General features: G+C 46.6%; 1 protein-coding gene across 1 annotated transcript; it reads left to right on the top strand.

The window, feature by feature from the left end:
- Positions 1-7,959: 7,959 nt before the first annotated feature.
- On the top strand, positions 7,960-8,949 carry LOC131218017 (uncharacterized). Its single transcript, XM_058212701.1, has one exon. The coding sequence runs from the start codon at positions 7,960-7,962 to the stop codon at positions 8,947-8,949; it is 990 nt and encodes a 329-aa protein (XP_058068684.1).
- The last annotated feature ends 4,907 nt before the right edge of the window (positions 8,950-13,856 follow it).

The raw sequence follows: 13,856 nt of genomic DNA, 5'->3' as shown, positions 1-13,856 counted from the left end.
TGTTCGTGTAATCAATCTGAGTCTCCATACACTCATCTATACTAGGTCCCACCACTTGGGTGGTTTTGATTTGTAGTGAATATATGCCACGTGTACTATTTTTGTGCATGTGCATGGAACTTCATGTTCCGCCACAGCATAAAATAATTCCTCATTGGTTATGCACCATCTGCAGTTGGGAGGATTCTGAGAATGTGGGTCAGATACCGGGACGGAACAATGAAGCTATACAGGGGAAGCGGAATGCCCCTATCAGGTCTCTATTGGGCCCACCGTGATGTAAGTGTTTTATCCACGCCATTCATCGCTTTTATCATATCATTTTAAGGTATAATATTAAAAATGAAGCAGTTTCATAGATCCAGTGGACCACACCAAAGGAAGCTGCAGTGATGATGACACCCACCGTTGAAACCTTTTTAAGGGCACCGTGATGTTTTTCATCATCCAACTTATTCATAAAGTCATGTATATGTGGATGAAGTAGATGTGGATGAAGTGAAAAAACGAATATCAGCTTGATCCAAAACTTCTTGAGTTCCTAATAAGTTTTTAATGGTGGAAGTTGAATCCCTACTTTGTGGTCCACTTAAGCCCCATACCTGCCTCATTTTTGGCTCACATCTTACAATAAATATGATAAAAACGACGAACAGCTTGGATAAAACATTTACATCACGGTGGACACCATAGAGCCCTACCCAGACGGACCCTTTATTACAGGTAAGATTACGACGGCAACGGATTGGCTACTCCCCTGCCACCAGCCCGGTTGCTGGTGGTCGGTGCTATGTGGCACACCATGATGTATTTGTTTCATCCATTTTTACGGATAATTTTAGGGCTTGAGCCCAAAAATTAAAGGAATATAAATCTCTGTACCACACCAAAGGAAAACAATAGTAATTAGATATCCACAATTAAAATCTCCCTAAGGACCACTGTACTATTTATTTGACATCCAATCTGTTGATTAGATTATACAGACCTGGACGGATGTAAAAAAACAAAGATCAGCTTGATCCAAAACTTTTATGGCCCCCAAAAAGTTTTTAATGGTCTATGTTCATTCAACACTGTTTCCTGTAACGTGGTCCACTTGAGATTAGGCTATATCTCATTTTTGGTCTTATACCATAAAATGATCTAGAAAAATAGATGGACGGCATGGATGATGTATATACATCATGGTGAGGTGGGGCCCACAGAGCACCGACCACCAGCCATTGGCTGGTGGAAGGGGGAGTAGCCACTTCGTTTCCGATTACGACATTCTCCGGCGGATTTTGTTAGGTGCCGTCTTCAAAAGGCAGGCATCGCGAGAGACACGGGTCTTAATCGTTCAGCAGAGACGAGGGTGGGAAGTGAAACGTGAGATCTGGAAGACCCGGAATATGGTATGGCCATCTCAGTACTGTACACGTGTCAGTGTGAAAAATCATTTAGGACCGTGCATCTAGTTGGAACTAATTCCGATGAGGATATAACTAAGATAATCATCGATCGGACCATAGAATCCATTTGATCAGTGAACTCAAATCGAAGGTAGAAAATAAATACATTTACAGTTAATTTTCATCAAAGTAATAAGAAAATAAGATTTCTACGATTTTTTTTTTAGTGGTCCACCTTATAGACGGATCTGATTGATATTTATCCCTTCCATATTTACTTTGTATAGATGGATTTACCTTAATACGGTTGTATTACAGGATCTACTGTATGGGATGGGGGCGGTTTGGAAATGGGAGGTTGGGAACGACGCGTTCTTTAAGTGTAAAAGTCGCTTGCGTAAGATGGAAGAGATCTTCGCAGCATATTTGTAAACTCGTGATGCGTGGGATAAATCTGGTCCATTCGTCGGGTATTAAAAAAATATATAAATACAGTGTTTAGGATTGAATTTGATGCAATTCTTATTTATAATAAAATTCTAAAGAAAATATGGACGGCATCGATACTGAATGTTTGACTTTCAAGTACCGCCCATGTTTTATGCGATGAGTTCATCGAATTAAATTCTAGAATATAATTCTTCCACCATCAAAATACTTTATTTATGGATGAGATTCATCCTTTATTGTCGGCAGCATTACGTTTTACCATGTAAAACGTTAAGCGGTAGACTAAGTGAAAGACATCTCGTTTCAACGCTATAGTCTTGTTATCGTTTCCTGTGGGGTGGCTAAAAGTGATGTGTGAACTTACAGTGGGTGTACTACCAAGCTAACTAAGAAAAAAACCGTCAAGGGGTATTGTCCTGATTGTGGGGCTCACCTTGATATGTTTGATCTTTGTTTTCCATTCGTCCGGGTAAGTCTGACCTTTGGATGGAAAATAAATATTAGGATGGCCTCAGGAAGTTTTTAGTAATGGGCGTTTAATGACCCTTGTTTCTTGTGGTGTGGTCCACTTGATATTCGAATCTTCTTAATTTTTAACAATATGCGTTAAAATGATCTGAAAAAACTGATGGACAGAGTGGATATAAAAATGAGGGGCCACGGTCAGAGAAACATGCACTTGTTAGGAGAGCCTTGGGAGGTTGGCTACCCACTATGGAATTCATACCAAGACCACTGTGTTGAAACCAGGGAACTGGTTGTTTAGACGTGAGAAGTAGCCATGTGAATTGCAGGCTCGTGCGAAAGAAACACGCGAGTGTCATAGCCAGTCAATGTGACGAGTGGGGCTGTATTTGTACATGTTTCATTTTAGTACGTTTGTAAGCCTGTATGTGGCCTGTGAAAGAAACAGAGCAGACAAAAGTTGCTTAAGACGGTTTGATTGGCTATATATCGGTACAGGGGGGAGGATCTATGCGGTCGAGCTCATGGGAAGTTCCCATTCGGTCGAGCTATGTGGCCCCACCATGATGTATGTCGAACATGAGCTCATGGGAAGTTCCCATGAGGTCGAGCTGTGTGGCTCATCATGATGTATGTCAAACATCAACACCGTGCATTTGATGGGTCCCCTTTAAATTATGGGATATCCCAAAAATAAGCCTTATACGGAACTCAGGTGGGCCATACCATCTAAAATCATGTGAAGACATGCCTAAAACATATAAAAGCGCTTGGTGGGGCTCACCTGAAATTTGGATGTGTCTGCAACTTAGTCTGACCCCTCATCCAAGTGGGACACACACAATGTATGGGCTGGATTTGTGAACCACATCTGGTGGGCCCAACAAATGATTTTTTATATTGTTGCTTCATATTATGTATGATTTCACTACTCTTGTGTATATGATTTTCTAAGATGGAGGAAGTGCTTAGCTTCCTCACACACACCCACATCTCACATCCACTTGTTTCATGATATTGTTAGCCTTGCTTGCCATGAGAATTTGAATTGTATGTGAGAAGTATGAGGACATGATGTTGTTTATGCTAGATGATACATTGGTAGTGGGCATGCTATGAATCGCTACTCATACCCTTGGGTTGGTCAGGAACAGGAGGAGAGCGAAGGTAGTTCCGTTGGAAGGACCGCCTCGAGGCTAAACCCATGGGTTGGGGCGAGTGCGCGTGAGCGACAGTAGTTAGACTACATGGGTTGCTTGCACCCGATGCCGTTCCGTCACGTACTTGCCTGTATTCGTGCAGTCTAGTCTACGGGCTGACCAACCTTGTTTGTTAACCCTGTTTGCTCACCTACGTATGGAACCTGATCCACCCTACCACCATTGTAGCCCATCAATAACCCACTTGAAACTGGTCCACAGCCTCGTGAGCCGAGCATGGTGGAATGAGACACTGTGTCCGAGCTATTAGCCTATGCTGGGGTACCACGCCTCCCTGTAGTAACCGTGAACGATCCCTTTCTCTCGGCACTCCTCATGTGCTTGAAGTCGAGGATGAGGAACCCGACGGGATCACGGACCGCGGGGTCTCGGCCTCACTCGTTAGGGGGTCTTGGCCTCGCAAACAGTTTAGGGCATTGATATGTGGGGTGTACCAGATTCTCCAACCTGCTGGATGAATGGACTTAACTAAGAACTTGGCTAACACGATCGCATCAGATCGCATTAGTTAAGGTGGCGACTCGGCAGTCGAGGTCGCTCTGAGGGAGTGTTGTCATACGCGATCGTTAGATGGAGTCGCTCGAGGGAGCGTTGTGGAGAGGGCACGCATCATATCATTTATCATACATGCGCATTAATAAGATTAGCTAGGTGTTTATGATTGACTGCTTTTCATTAAGTTCATATTATAATTGATGCCTGTTATAACTTGAGACTAATAGCACCCACTGAGTTGATCACTCACTCCCACTCTGGGACAATGTTTTAAAACACCAACCAGACTCGCCCGTAGATGCAGGTGATGCAGATTATGTGAAGCCTGGCGATGCGAACTTCGAGGAGGAGGACGAGTTCTCTTACTCCCAGCTGATGGGCGGGACCTCATCGGATCTGTAGATGGGGCGCTGGATCGCTGAGCAGTGGGCTCAGCTCTATTCTTTTGGACTTATTATTTTTTTATGATTTTGTTGGGTGGCGCCATGTGTGACCCTTTTATTCTTTTGGACATGTATATAGATATATGTTTGATCTCTTTCATTTCAGTAGGCTTGTGTTATTATACTTTATGTTCCAGGGAATTCTAGGATGCGCAATTAAAGCGGATTACATGCACATTAACGAAAATTGGTTATAAGTGACTCTCGGGAACTCGGGAGTTGAGCGTATGCGCGACCCCCGATTTCCAGGGCATTACAAGTTGGTATCAAAGTATGGTTTGGAATTAATTGGGTCATGGGTCATGAGCTCACTGACGCGTCTGCTGACTTGAGAGGATACGTATTAGATAACACAACAGGGAACTAGGGCGCTAGGAACCACCTAGACATCTGGATCGGAGAACCTTAAGTGGAGAGTAAGACTTCCAAGAGTTAGAATCGGGGAGCGAGGGAGTATAGCGTCGCTAGGGAATCACATCCGAGAGTTTTACGGTATACCGGCTCATTGATGGAATTGGGCCAAAAATTGAGTGAATAGCCTGACGAAACCATCGACCTAGACCGAATGAGTGAATACCGGGTCAAACTCGGTGGTTCTGATCCATTCGAGGATAGGGATCCAAGGATAAGCGAAAACTTACCGAAATTGGTAGGAAGGGGAATAAATCAGGTTTTTTTTCCTCTAACCAAGAGGAATCTTGCAAAACCACTAGGCTCATTGCATAGAACAGCTTCTCCTACCCCAAATTCATATATGGCATGTCTCGAATGGCCTTACCGGTGCCTGAAAAATCACCAAACGAAAGGGACCCAAGCAACAAGTGGGCGTCCCCACTCCTAGAGGTCCAGCGAGTGGGCGTCCCCACGCCTAGAGGTCCAGCGAGTGGGCATCCTCACGCCCGATGGTCAAGAGAGCGGGCGTCCCCACACCCGAGCGGGCGTCCCCACGCCCGATGGTCCAGAGAGTGGGCGTCCTCACGCCCGAGCGGGCGTCCCCACGCCCCACGTTCCAGCGGCCCGGCGTTGCGACGCCCGGACCTGAAATTGTATTTTTCCCCTTTGATTTGTAAATTCTTGTAAGGCCCACCTTTCTTGTTATTTAGTGGTGCTTAGAACTCACCTCCTCTATTCCCACTACATTCCATTCCTTCCCAAACCCTTTCCAAAAAAAAAAAAAACCCCAACTCACACCTCCCTCCCCTCTCACCCTCTTATCCACAAAACCCATCTTCTTCTCCTTTACAATAGTCTCATCACCAATATCTCCCTCTTCCATTCTCAACCACATTCTTCTTCTGCATAACTTCCCTCTTCTCTAACCCATCATACTTGGTCTTTCTCCACAACCCAACCTCACACACCATTCTCCAAACCCACTTCCTTAACCCATCATCACTCTTTCATATCTCCCATTTTCTTTTCTCCTTCGCATTTCCCATCCCCTTCCCATCACCCATATCTCCCTCAAAATTCATACACAAAACCCCATTTCCCAACTCCATTTTCCATTAAACCATTCCAATCCCTTCTCAAATCCCCTACCCTCAACTCCCCTTTAAATCCATCTTACTCAAACACCATCTTAAGCCCTATTCTCAAATATCTTCCCAAACCCATCCTAGCCAAGGAAAATGGCTATGCTAATCACCATTGCCTCCTTCTTCTCCATCGCGGTGATTTTTACCCTCATGGGGAAGAAAAGACCGGCTCCCGCCGAGCCGGGAAAGGCAAACCAAGCAGAAGGCCGATCCCAAGGGGAAGGAAATCGCGGAAGTCCGATCCAAGCGCAGAAACCACTCTCAGGGGGCTCCCATGATTCAAGCACCCCGACCATCTGTTGAAGATAAGGAAAATTTCTTGGTGCGCCGCGTCAGCTTCGAGGCCTCCGTGGAGGAGTATCTGTTCGATGATATAGTCATACTCGGCCGACTCATGAATAAGGGATGGGGTCCAATCTTCTATGGAGACTCCCAGGCAGATGAAGGTCAAGCTAGGGCTTTCTACGTGCGGATTAGAAACCCTCAATTTTAGCCACTAGGCTTTGATCTGGTGATGGGAGGCAAGAGATTCCCAATTGGTGTAAAGGTCATTGCCAGCGTACTCGGGGTGCCGTGTGGCCAGGTACAGATCGAAAAGAAGGATTTGGATACGAGTCGAGCCCATAAGGAGTGAACTCACTTTTTGTGTGGACATGTTGCCCAGTGGAAGCGGGCGAAGCAAGAGGTCGGTCTGAGCTCGGCCAACTTCCTCCCAGAGTATCGGGTACTGCACCGCTTTTGCACCCACAACGTGTACCCGAGGCTGGGGAACCGCTCCGAGTGCTCCCGCTATATGGTGGAGTTTCTATATCAGGTGGGTCAGGGAGCGAACGTGTGCCTCCCTAGCATAATACTTCACCAATTTGTGCGGGCCGCAAGGTCGATGAGGAAAAGCATATGCCTTCCGTTCAGTCGTTTGGTTTGCCGGTTGGCCCAGCAGTACGGGGTGGGTGAATTGGACGGAAATCCTGTGCCGACAAAGCTATTGGGTGATGATGTGTTAAACAAGATGAAAATAGGCCCCAAGCAGCGATAGGCCCACAACGATCGATATGGGGATCCTATCGAAGAAGAAGAGGATAGCGTTGGAAGCAAGGAGGATGAGGATGAGGAAGAGACTAAAGGGGCGGAAAGAGCTGACGAGATCGAAGAAGTTGGCAGGGAGCCACTTACCATCCTAGACAAACGTGAGCGCTTGGATGCGCTCAAGGCAAAGGTAGCAGAGATCAAGGAAACCCAAGAAAGGAACCAAGCGAAATAGGAGAAATGGAACAAGAAGATGTATCGGGCCATAAAGGCCCTGATCTGCTGCAGCAAAGGGGAAGAAGCGCCGCCACTTTCGCCCGACTCGGACGTGTAGCACCACGACTCTACTGATGATTAGTAGTCTGTTTTAAGTTGTTAGGTCTAATCTTATGTACTGACGGATGTGTAGGACTTTTGCTTAACTAGCTTGTATTTCCGTTTCGTTTAACATATCTAGTAATCTGTGTAATCCATGTTATAGCATGTAACTGGCTATGTTAATTGCATTTTGAAATCAATGTGAATGAATGGATTGCCTCGAAAATTTCTTGTTGCCATGAAAATGCCTATATGTATGTTGCCAATATGCACGAATGGATCGTATATGGATCTCGCATATGTACGCATAAACTGAGTGTGAGAGATGTTTTAGTACCTAACCTATCTAAGAGCGTTCTTCCAGGAAATGCCTCCGCGAGAGGAGGGTCGATACGTCCACCTATCTCATGGCAGCTTGGTCGAGAGGGACCAACTCCTCGACAATCAATAAGGCCCCCTAGGTGGGAATGGTTTCCAGAATACGGGTAGCACTACTCAAGAGGCGGCCCCGAGCGCTCCGCCACGACAAGTTGCGGCACCCATACCTCCTACGCCATAGGCCATGGACCGAATGGATCAAATGTTACTTCTCATGCAACAACAATAACAGATGATGGTCACTAATATGCAACAACAACAGCAGATAATGACCACTATGATGGGAGCCATGGCCCAGAACCTTGACATACAACAACCGGGACCACCTGCCATGGCCGCGCCCATAAACAATATAAGCAATCTCTTTGAGCAGTTCCAGCGGTATAGGCCGCCTACGTTTGCCGGCACCCACCATCCTGAGGAAGTGGAGTATTGGCTCAACCGAGTCACCAAGCTACTTCGGCCTCTCCACTGTTCTGACGCGGAGAGTGTCGAGCTCTTCTCATACCTCTTTGAAAAAGAGGCCGACCTATGGTGGGAGAGTGTCCTCTACTCCATCCCCGAAGACCACGTGTGGACGTGGGAGGCGTTTGAGGCCCGCTTCAACGAAAAGTACCTCTCTCAGACGTACCAGCATGAGAGAGAAAATGAGTTCCTCTGCCTCCAACAAAGGGGAATGACCGTAGGGCAATATGAGAACCGATTCACCGAGTTGTCGTGCTACGCATCCGAAATGATCGTCAACGAGGCGATTGAGATGAGGCAATTTTCAATAGGGTTGAGGAGCGGCATCCGCTCAAAGATGTGTTATGCCAACATCAGAACATATGTCAAGCTCGTTAAGATGTCGATACGGGTAGAGCAGGTTGAGGAGCGTGTCGCACGGACATGTTCACAATTAGGGCAACGAAACAGGATGGAGGGACCGTCCTCTTCTTTTGCAGGAAAAAGGCTACGCCCTAACTCACCTCCCCAATTAGCCGCCACACCGGCCCCTTCTGTACGACCGGCCCAGATATGTACTTACTGCAGGAGGGTGGGTCACTCTGAACCCTACTGTTTTACTAGAATAAGGGATCTTGGCTTCACGCCGCCACAGCGCAACAATAGGACCCCACTGCAGGCCTTGCAGATTCCGCCCCTACGGAAAATGGGGCCTAGTCAGCAGTTTCGCCGTCCACCACCACCTCAAGTTAGATCGCCACAACGGCCTATGCAATGACCGAATTTTCTACAGCAGGCTCGGGTTCATGGCTTAGCGGCCGATGGTCAAGATACAGTTATTCCCAACCCTACGGCCATCGAGGTGACGACCCACGTTCAAGGTACTCCCATATTTCTGCTAGTGGACACTTGCGCTACTGTTTCCCTCATATCGCATGCAACTGTCAAGCGCTTAGGGCTACGCCTCACTCCTATCATAGGGGTGAGAATCATTGCCACCACCGGAACTATTTCTGAAGCGACGAGGATGTGTTATGATTGCCCCATAGACTTGGGAGCAAGGTGGTACTCGTCGATCTGATCGCAACTAAGATTTTCCATTACGACGCCATCCTGAGTATGGACTGGTTGACACCGATGAGGGCAAAAATTGATTGTGAAACAAGGACTGAAAATATATGAGGACGACGAAGTTCCCTTCACGTTTCCATTCCGGGTCAGCCACCAAGAAAGAATTTTGTGTTATGTTTCATTGGATGAGGGTTATGATGGACCCTCGATAACGGACACACCCGTGGTCCAAGATTTTTGGGACATGTTTAAGGTCATACCTAGACTTCCACCTCGACATGAGATCGACTTCACGATCAATCTAGTTCCGGGTGCCAAGCCCATCTCCTTGCTTACTTACCGCATGCCCTCATGTGAGATGGAAGAACTGCGATCTCAAATCGATAACTTATTAGAGTCAGGCTTCATCCGACCTAATGTATCGCTATGGGGGGACCCGGTCCTATTCGTAAAGAAGAAGGACGGCTCTTTACGACTATGTGTGGATTACAAAAGATTGAACCAAGTGACGGTTCGGAACAAATACTCGTTGCCTAAAATCAACGATTTATTCGATCAACTGAGGGGTGCTCAATATTTCTCAAAGATCGATCTACAATTAGGGTACCATCAGCTACGAGTTAGGGACGAGGATATACAGAAAATGGCCTTCAGGACTTGTTTTGGCCACTATAAGTTCCTGGTTATGTCGTTCGGGCTCACCAATGCCCCAGCGGTATTCATGGACCTCATGAACAGGATCTTTAGGTCATTCTTATATAGATTCGTCATCGTGTTCATCGACGACATATTAAGTTATTCAAAGAGCCGTGAAGAGCATGGAGAACATTTAAGGGCAGTTTTCGAGACCCTAGAGAAAAATCAACTATTTGCACAATTTAGGAAATGCGCCTTCTGTAAGGAGGAGGTCAAATTTCTAGGACATGTAGTGTCTAAGGAAGAAATATCAGTGGATCTTGCCAAGGTGGCGGCGGTATAAGATTGGAAGTAAACGAAGTCGGTTACGGAAGTACAAAGTTTTCTCAGTTTCGCCGGCTATTATCGAAGATTCATTAAAGACTTTTCGAAGATAGCCTGACCGCTATCCCAGCTTACGCGAAAGGATCTTAAATTTGCATGGAATGAGAAGGCGGAGGCAGCCTTCCAAGAGTTGAAGGACAAACTGACGTCGGCACCTGTGCTTGTGCTACCTGAGCAAGGGGTCAAGTACACCGTCTATACTGACACTTCTTGTGTAGGCTTGGGATGTGTACTCATGCAAAAGGACAGGGCAATTGCTTATGCATCTCGGCAGTTACGGAAACATGAGGATAACTACCCTACACATGACCTCAAGCTTGCAGCGGTAGTTTTCGCATTGAAGATATAGAGACACTATCTTTATGGTGAGGAGTTTAAGCTCTTTTCTAATCATAAGAGTCTCAAATACATCTTCACCCAAAAGGACCTGAACATGAGACAGCGTCGCTAGATGGAAACATTGAAGGACTTCAAGTTCGATGTCTCATATCACCCTGGCAAGGCCAATTTGGTGGCGGACGCCTTGAGTCGCAAGAAGACAATCGAATTTGCGGCCCCGCTAATGGTGAGAGAGTGGGATATGGTGGAATTCGTTCGAGACTTCGACATGAAGCTAACCGTGGAGGAACCGTACGAAGTCGTAGCCCACATTCAGGCCCAATCGTTGATTAACAGCAAAATCATTGAAGCCCAGGAGGGTGATGAGTTATTGAAGAAGATGAGGGAAAGAGCAAGGAATGATGGGAAGTCTGAGTGGAGGATCGGTACCGATGGAGAGTTGTGGTACCGAGGCCGCCTTTGTGTTCCAAACCTTCAAGGACTACGAGAAGAAGTCCTAGATGCCGCTCACAACTCCAAGTTAGCAATGCATCCTGGCAGTACCAAAATGTACTAGGATCTGAAGTGAAATTATTGGTGGGACAACATGAAGAAGGAAATAGCAGAGTATGTGTCCCGATGCCTCACGTGTCAACAAGTTAAGGCCGAGCACCGCCGACCCCCGGGCCTATTGCAGCCCATGCCCATTGCCGAGTGAAATTAGGACTTCATATCTATGGACTTCATTGTCGGCTTGCCCAAGATAAGGAAGGGGCATGACTCGATATGGGTGATTGTGGATAAGTTAACCAAATCAGCCCATTTCCTGCCGATCAAGACATCTAGCTCTGTCGATTATTTGGCCAAGCTGTATATCAAGGAAATCGTGCGACTCCATGGCGTCCCGTTAGAAATTGTGTCGGACTGGGACACACGATTCACGTCGATCTTCTGGACCCGCATCTAAAAGGCCATGGGAGTGAAGTTGAAGTTTAGCACCGCCTTCCACCCGCAGACAGATGGGCAAACCGAGCGGGTGAACCAGATTTTGGAAGACATGTTGTGGGCTGGTATTCTGGACTTTCAGGAGAGTTGGGACGATTGTCTCCCATATGCCGAGTTCACCTACAACAATAGCTTCCAGGCTAGTATCGGTATGGTGCCTTACGAGGCTTTGTATGGGCACCCGTGTCGAGCCCCGCATTGTTGGGAGGAAATTGGCGAGAAGAGTTTGCTAGGACTAGATTTGGTGCGAATCACAACCGAGAAGATTGGAATTATCCGGCACCGCCTCTTAACGGCTCAAAGCCAGCAGAAAAGCTATGCCGACACAAGGCGGAGAGACTTAGAATTTGAAGCTGGGGATCACATATTTCTCAAGATCTCTCCAATGAAGGGCATTTTACGCTTCGGCAAGAAGGGGAAGCTCGCACCACAGTTCATAGGGCCCTTCTAGATTTTGGACCGTGTAGGTGCGGTTGCCTATCGCTTGGCCCTACCCACGCCCCTCGCCGGAGTGCATAACGTTTTTCACGTATCGATGTTGAAGAAGTACGTCCCTGATCCTTCACATATCATCAAGTGGGAGCACGTGGAGCTTAAGGAAAATGCCACACATTCTCCAAACCACTTGGATACTTGATAGGAAGGAGCAGGTCCTACGCAACAAGGTCATCCCTTTGGTCAAGGTATTATAGACCCATCACGATGAAGAGGAGGCCACTTGGGAGACGAAAGTAGAAGTCCGCAAGCATTGCCGAAGCCTGCTTCAGCAATATAAATAGGTACAAATTTTGAGGATAAAATTTATTTATAAGGGGAGTAGATTGTAACATCTCGTCCAACCAGCACGTGTCTTGGGGCGTCCACGTAGGATTTTTCGCAGGACCATTTGTTTAAACCATTTGTGGTGGGGTACCACAAGCTAATTAACCTAGGATTAGCCCATTAGAATGAACCAGATGGGTCATGACAGGACACGGTGCGGCCCGTCAAGCCAGATGGCTCGTCTGCACTTAGCAACAGCCCGTACGGGCTATACCGAGACGCAGGAAGGTCAAAAAATTATAAAAATTCAGGGAAGCATAGATCTCACTGGGCTTGGGGACCATCGCAGACCACGGACCCGGTGGACACCCAGAAGTGGGATCTGACACTGGCTAAATGCACCCCACCAATGTCAGGATTGAAATTTGGCACTTGCAAATGAAACAGAGATACCAGGCTATCCAGCCGTCGGATCTATTCTACATTTACGGTGAAGGTCTAATAGATTTTTCTATACTCGTCCACAAACTCTGGGACCCGATCGAAGAACGGTGACCGTTGATCACAAATCGGACCCATACGACCAAACTTCATATCCAATCGTCCTCAAATTTTGTATGGCCTTTCATCAGGCCATGGAGTAGCTATTATATAAATTTCATGGCCAGAGGGCCACTAGAACCACTCCAATCACCGGATGGCTCCCATAGGGCCATTTAAAGATCGGAACCTTTGACTCAAACCCCATAACCGTTCAAACCCCATAACCTTTGACTCCCATAGGACACCTACCCACCAAATTTGATGGCCAGAGGGGTGTTAGGGCTGCCCCTAGGCCAATATGGAGTCTTAGAGGGTCATTGTGGGCATTCATTGAAACTTAAGGCCACTTGGCCCAACTCTAGGAAATAAAGCCCTAGCCCTTATCTCATAACCCCCACCACAACCAACATTGCCAAGGGAGTAAAGTGAGAGTAAAGAGAAGAAAGAGAGAGTGAAGGTAAGAAAGGTGGACCCTAGATCAAGGTGGGGCCCAAGGGAATCAACCCTTTCAACTTCTATCCCTTCTCCAAAGGAAACTCTCCACGACAACCTCAACAATCGTCCATGGGACATATAGGTAAGATCCTTCACCCTCTTTTCCTTAAAACCCATATATTAAGAAAGGATTTGCATGTATTTCTCACATGCAAGAACTTGTTTTAGGGATTCCGGTCGTCCGACCCGAAGCCCTCACTCCTAGGTCGCTCTTCAAGTCTCAAACGACCCATAGGTGCGGACTATTATTCTTAGGTGACCTAGCACCAATTTTAATACGAGCTTAATGATTTTCATTGCTTGGATGTTATATTTAAAAGTCTAGGAAAACCCTAGGAATTGTATGTTTATTGGAATTATATGGATTTGCATGTTTGGCTCTCTCAGGATGTTGTTCGTGTTTTCCACATGATTTTGTGTATGAATAATTACATGCTCATGTCGTGTTAATTTTTTTTATATTGTTGCTTC

The sequence above is a fragment of the Magnolia sinica genome, chromosome 11 (genome assembly GCF_029962835.1).
Source record: "Magnolia sinica isolate HGM2019 chromosome 11, MsV1, whole genome shotgun sequence".
NCBI lineage: Eukaryota > Viridiplantae > Streptophyta > Magnoliopsida > Magnoliales > Magnoliaceae > Magnolia > Magnolia sinica.
Note: the sequence above shows the minus strand (reverse complement) of the source record. Positions and strands in the feature narration are given on the sequence as shown.

Coding starts and splice junctions, on each gene's coding strand:
- LOC131218017 (XM_058212701.1), top strand. CDS start 7,960: ATGATGGTCACTAATATGCAACAACAACAGCAGATAATGACCACTATG.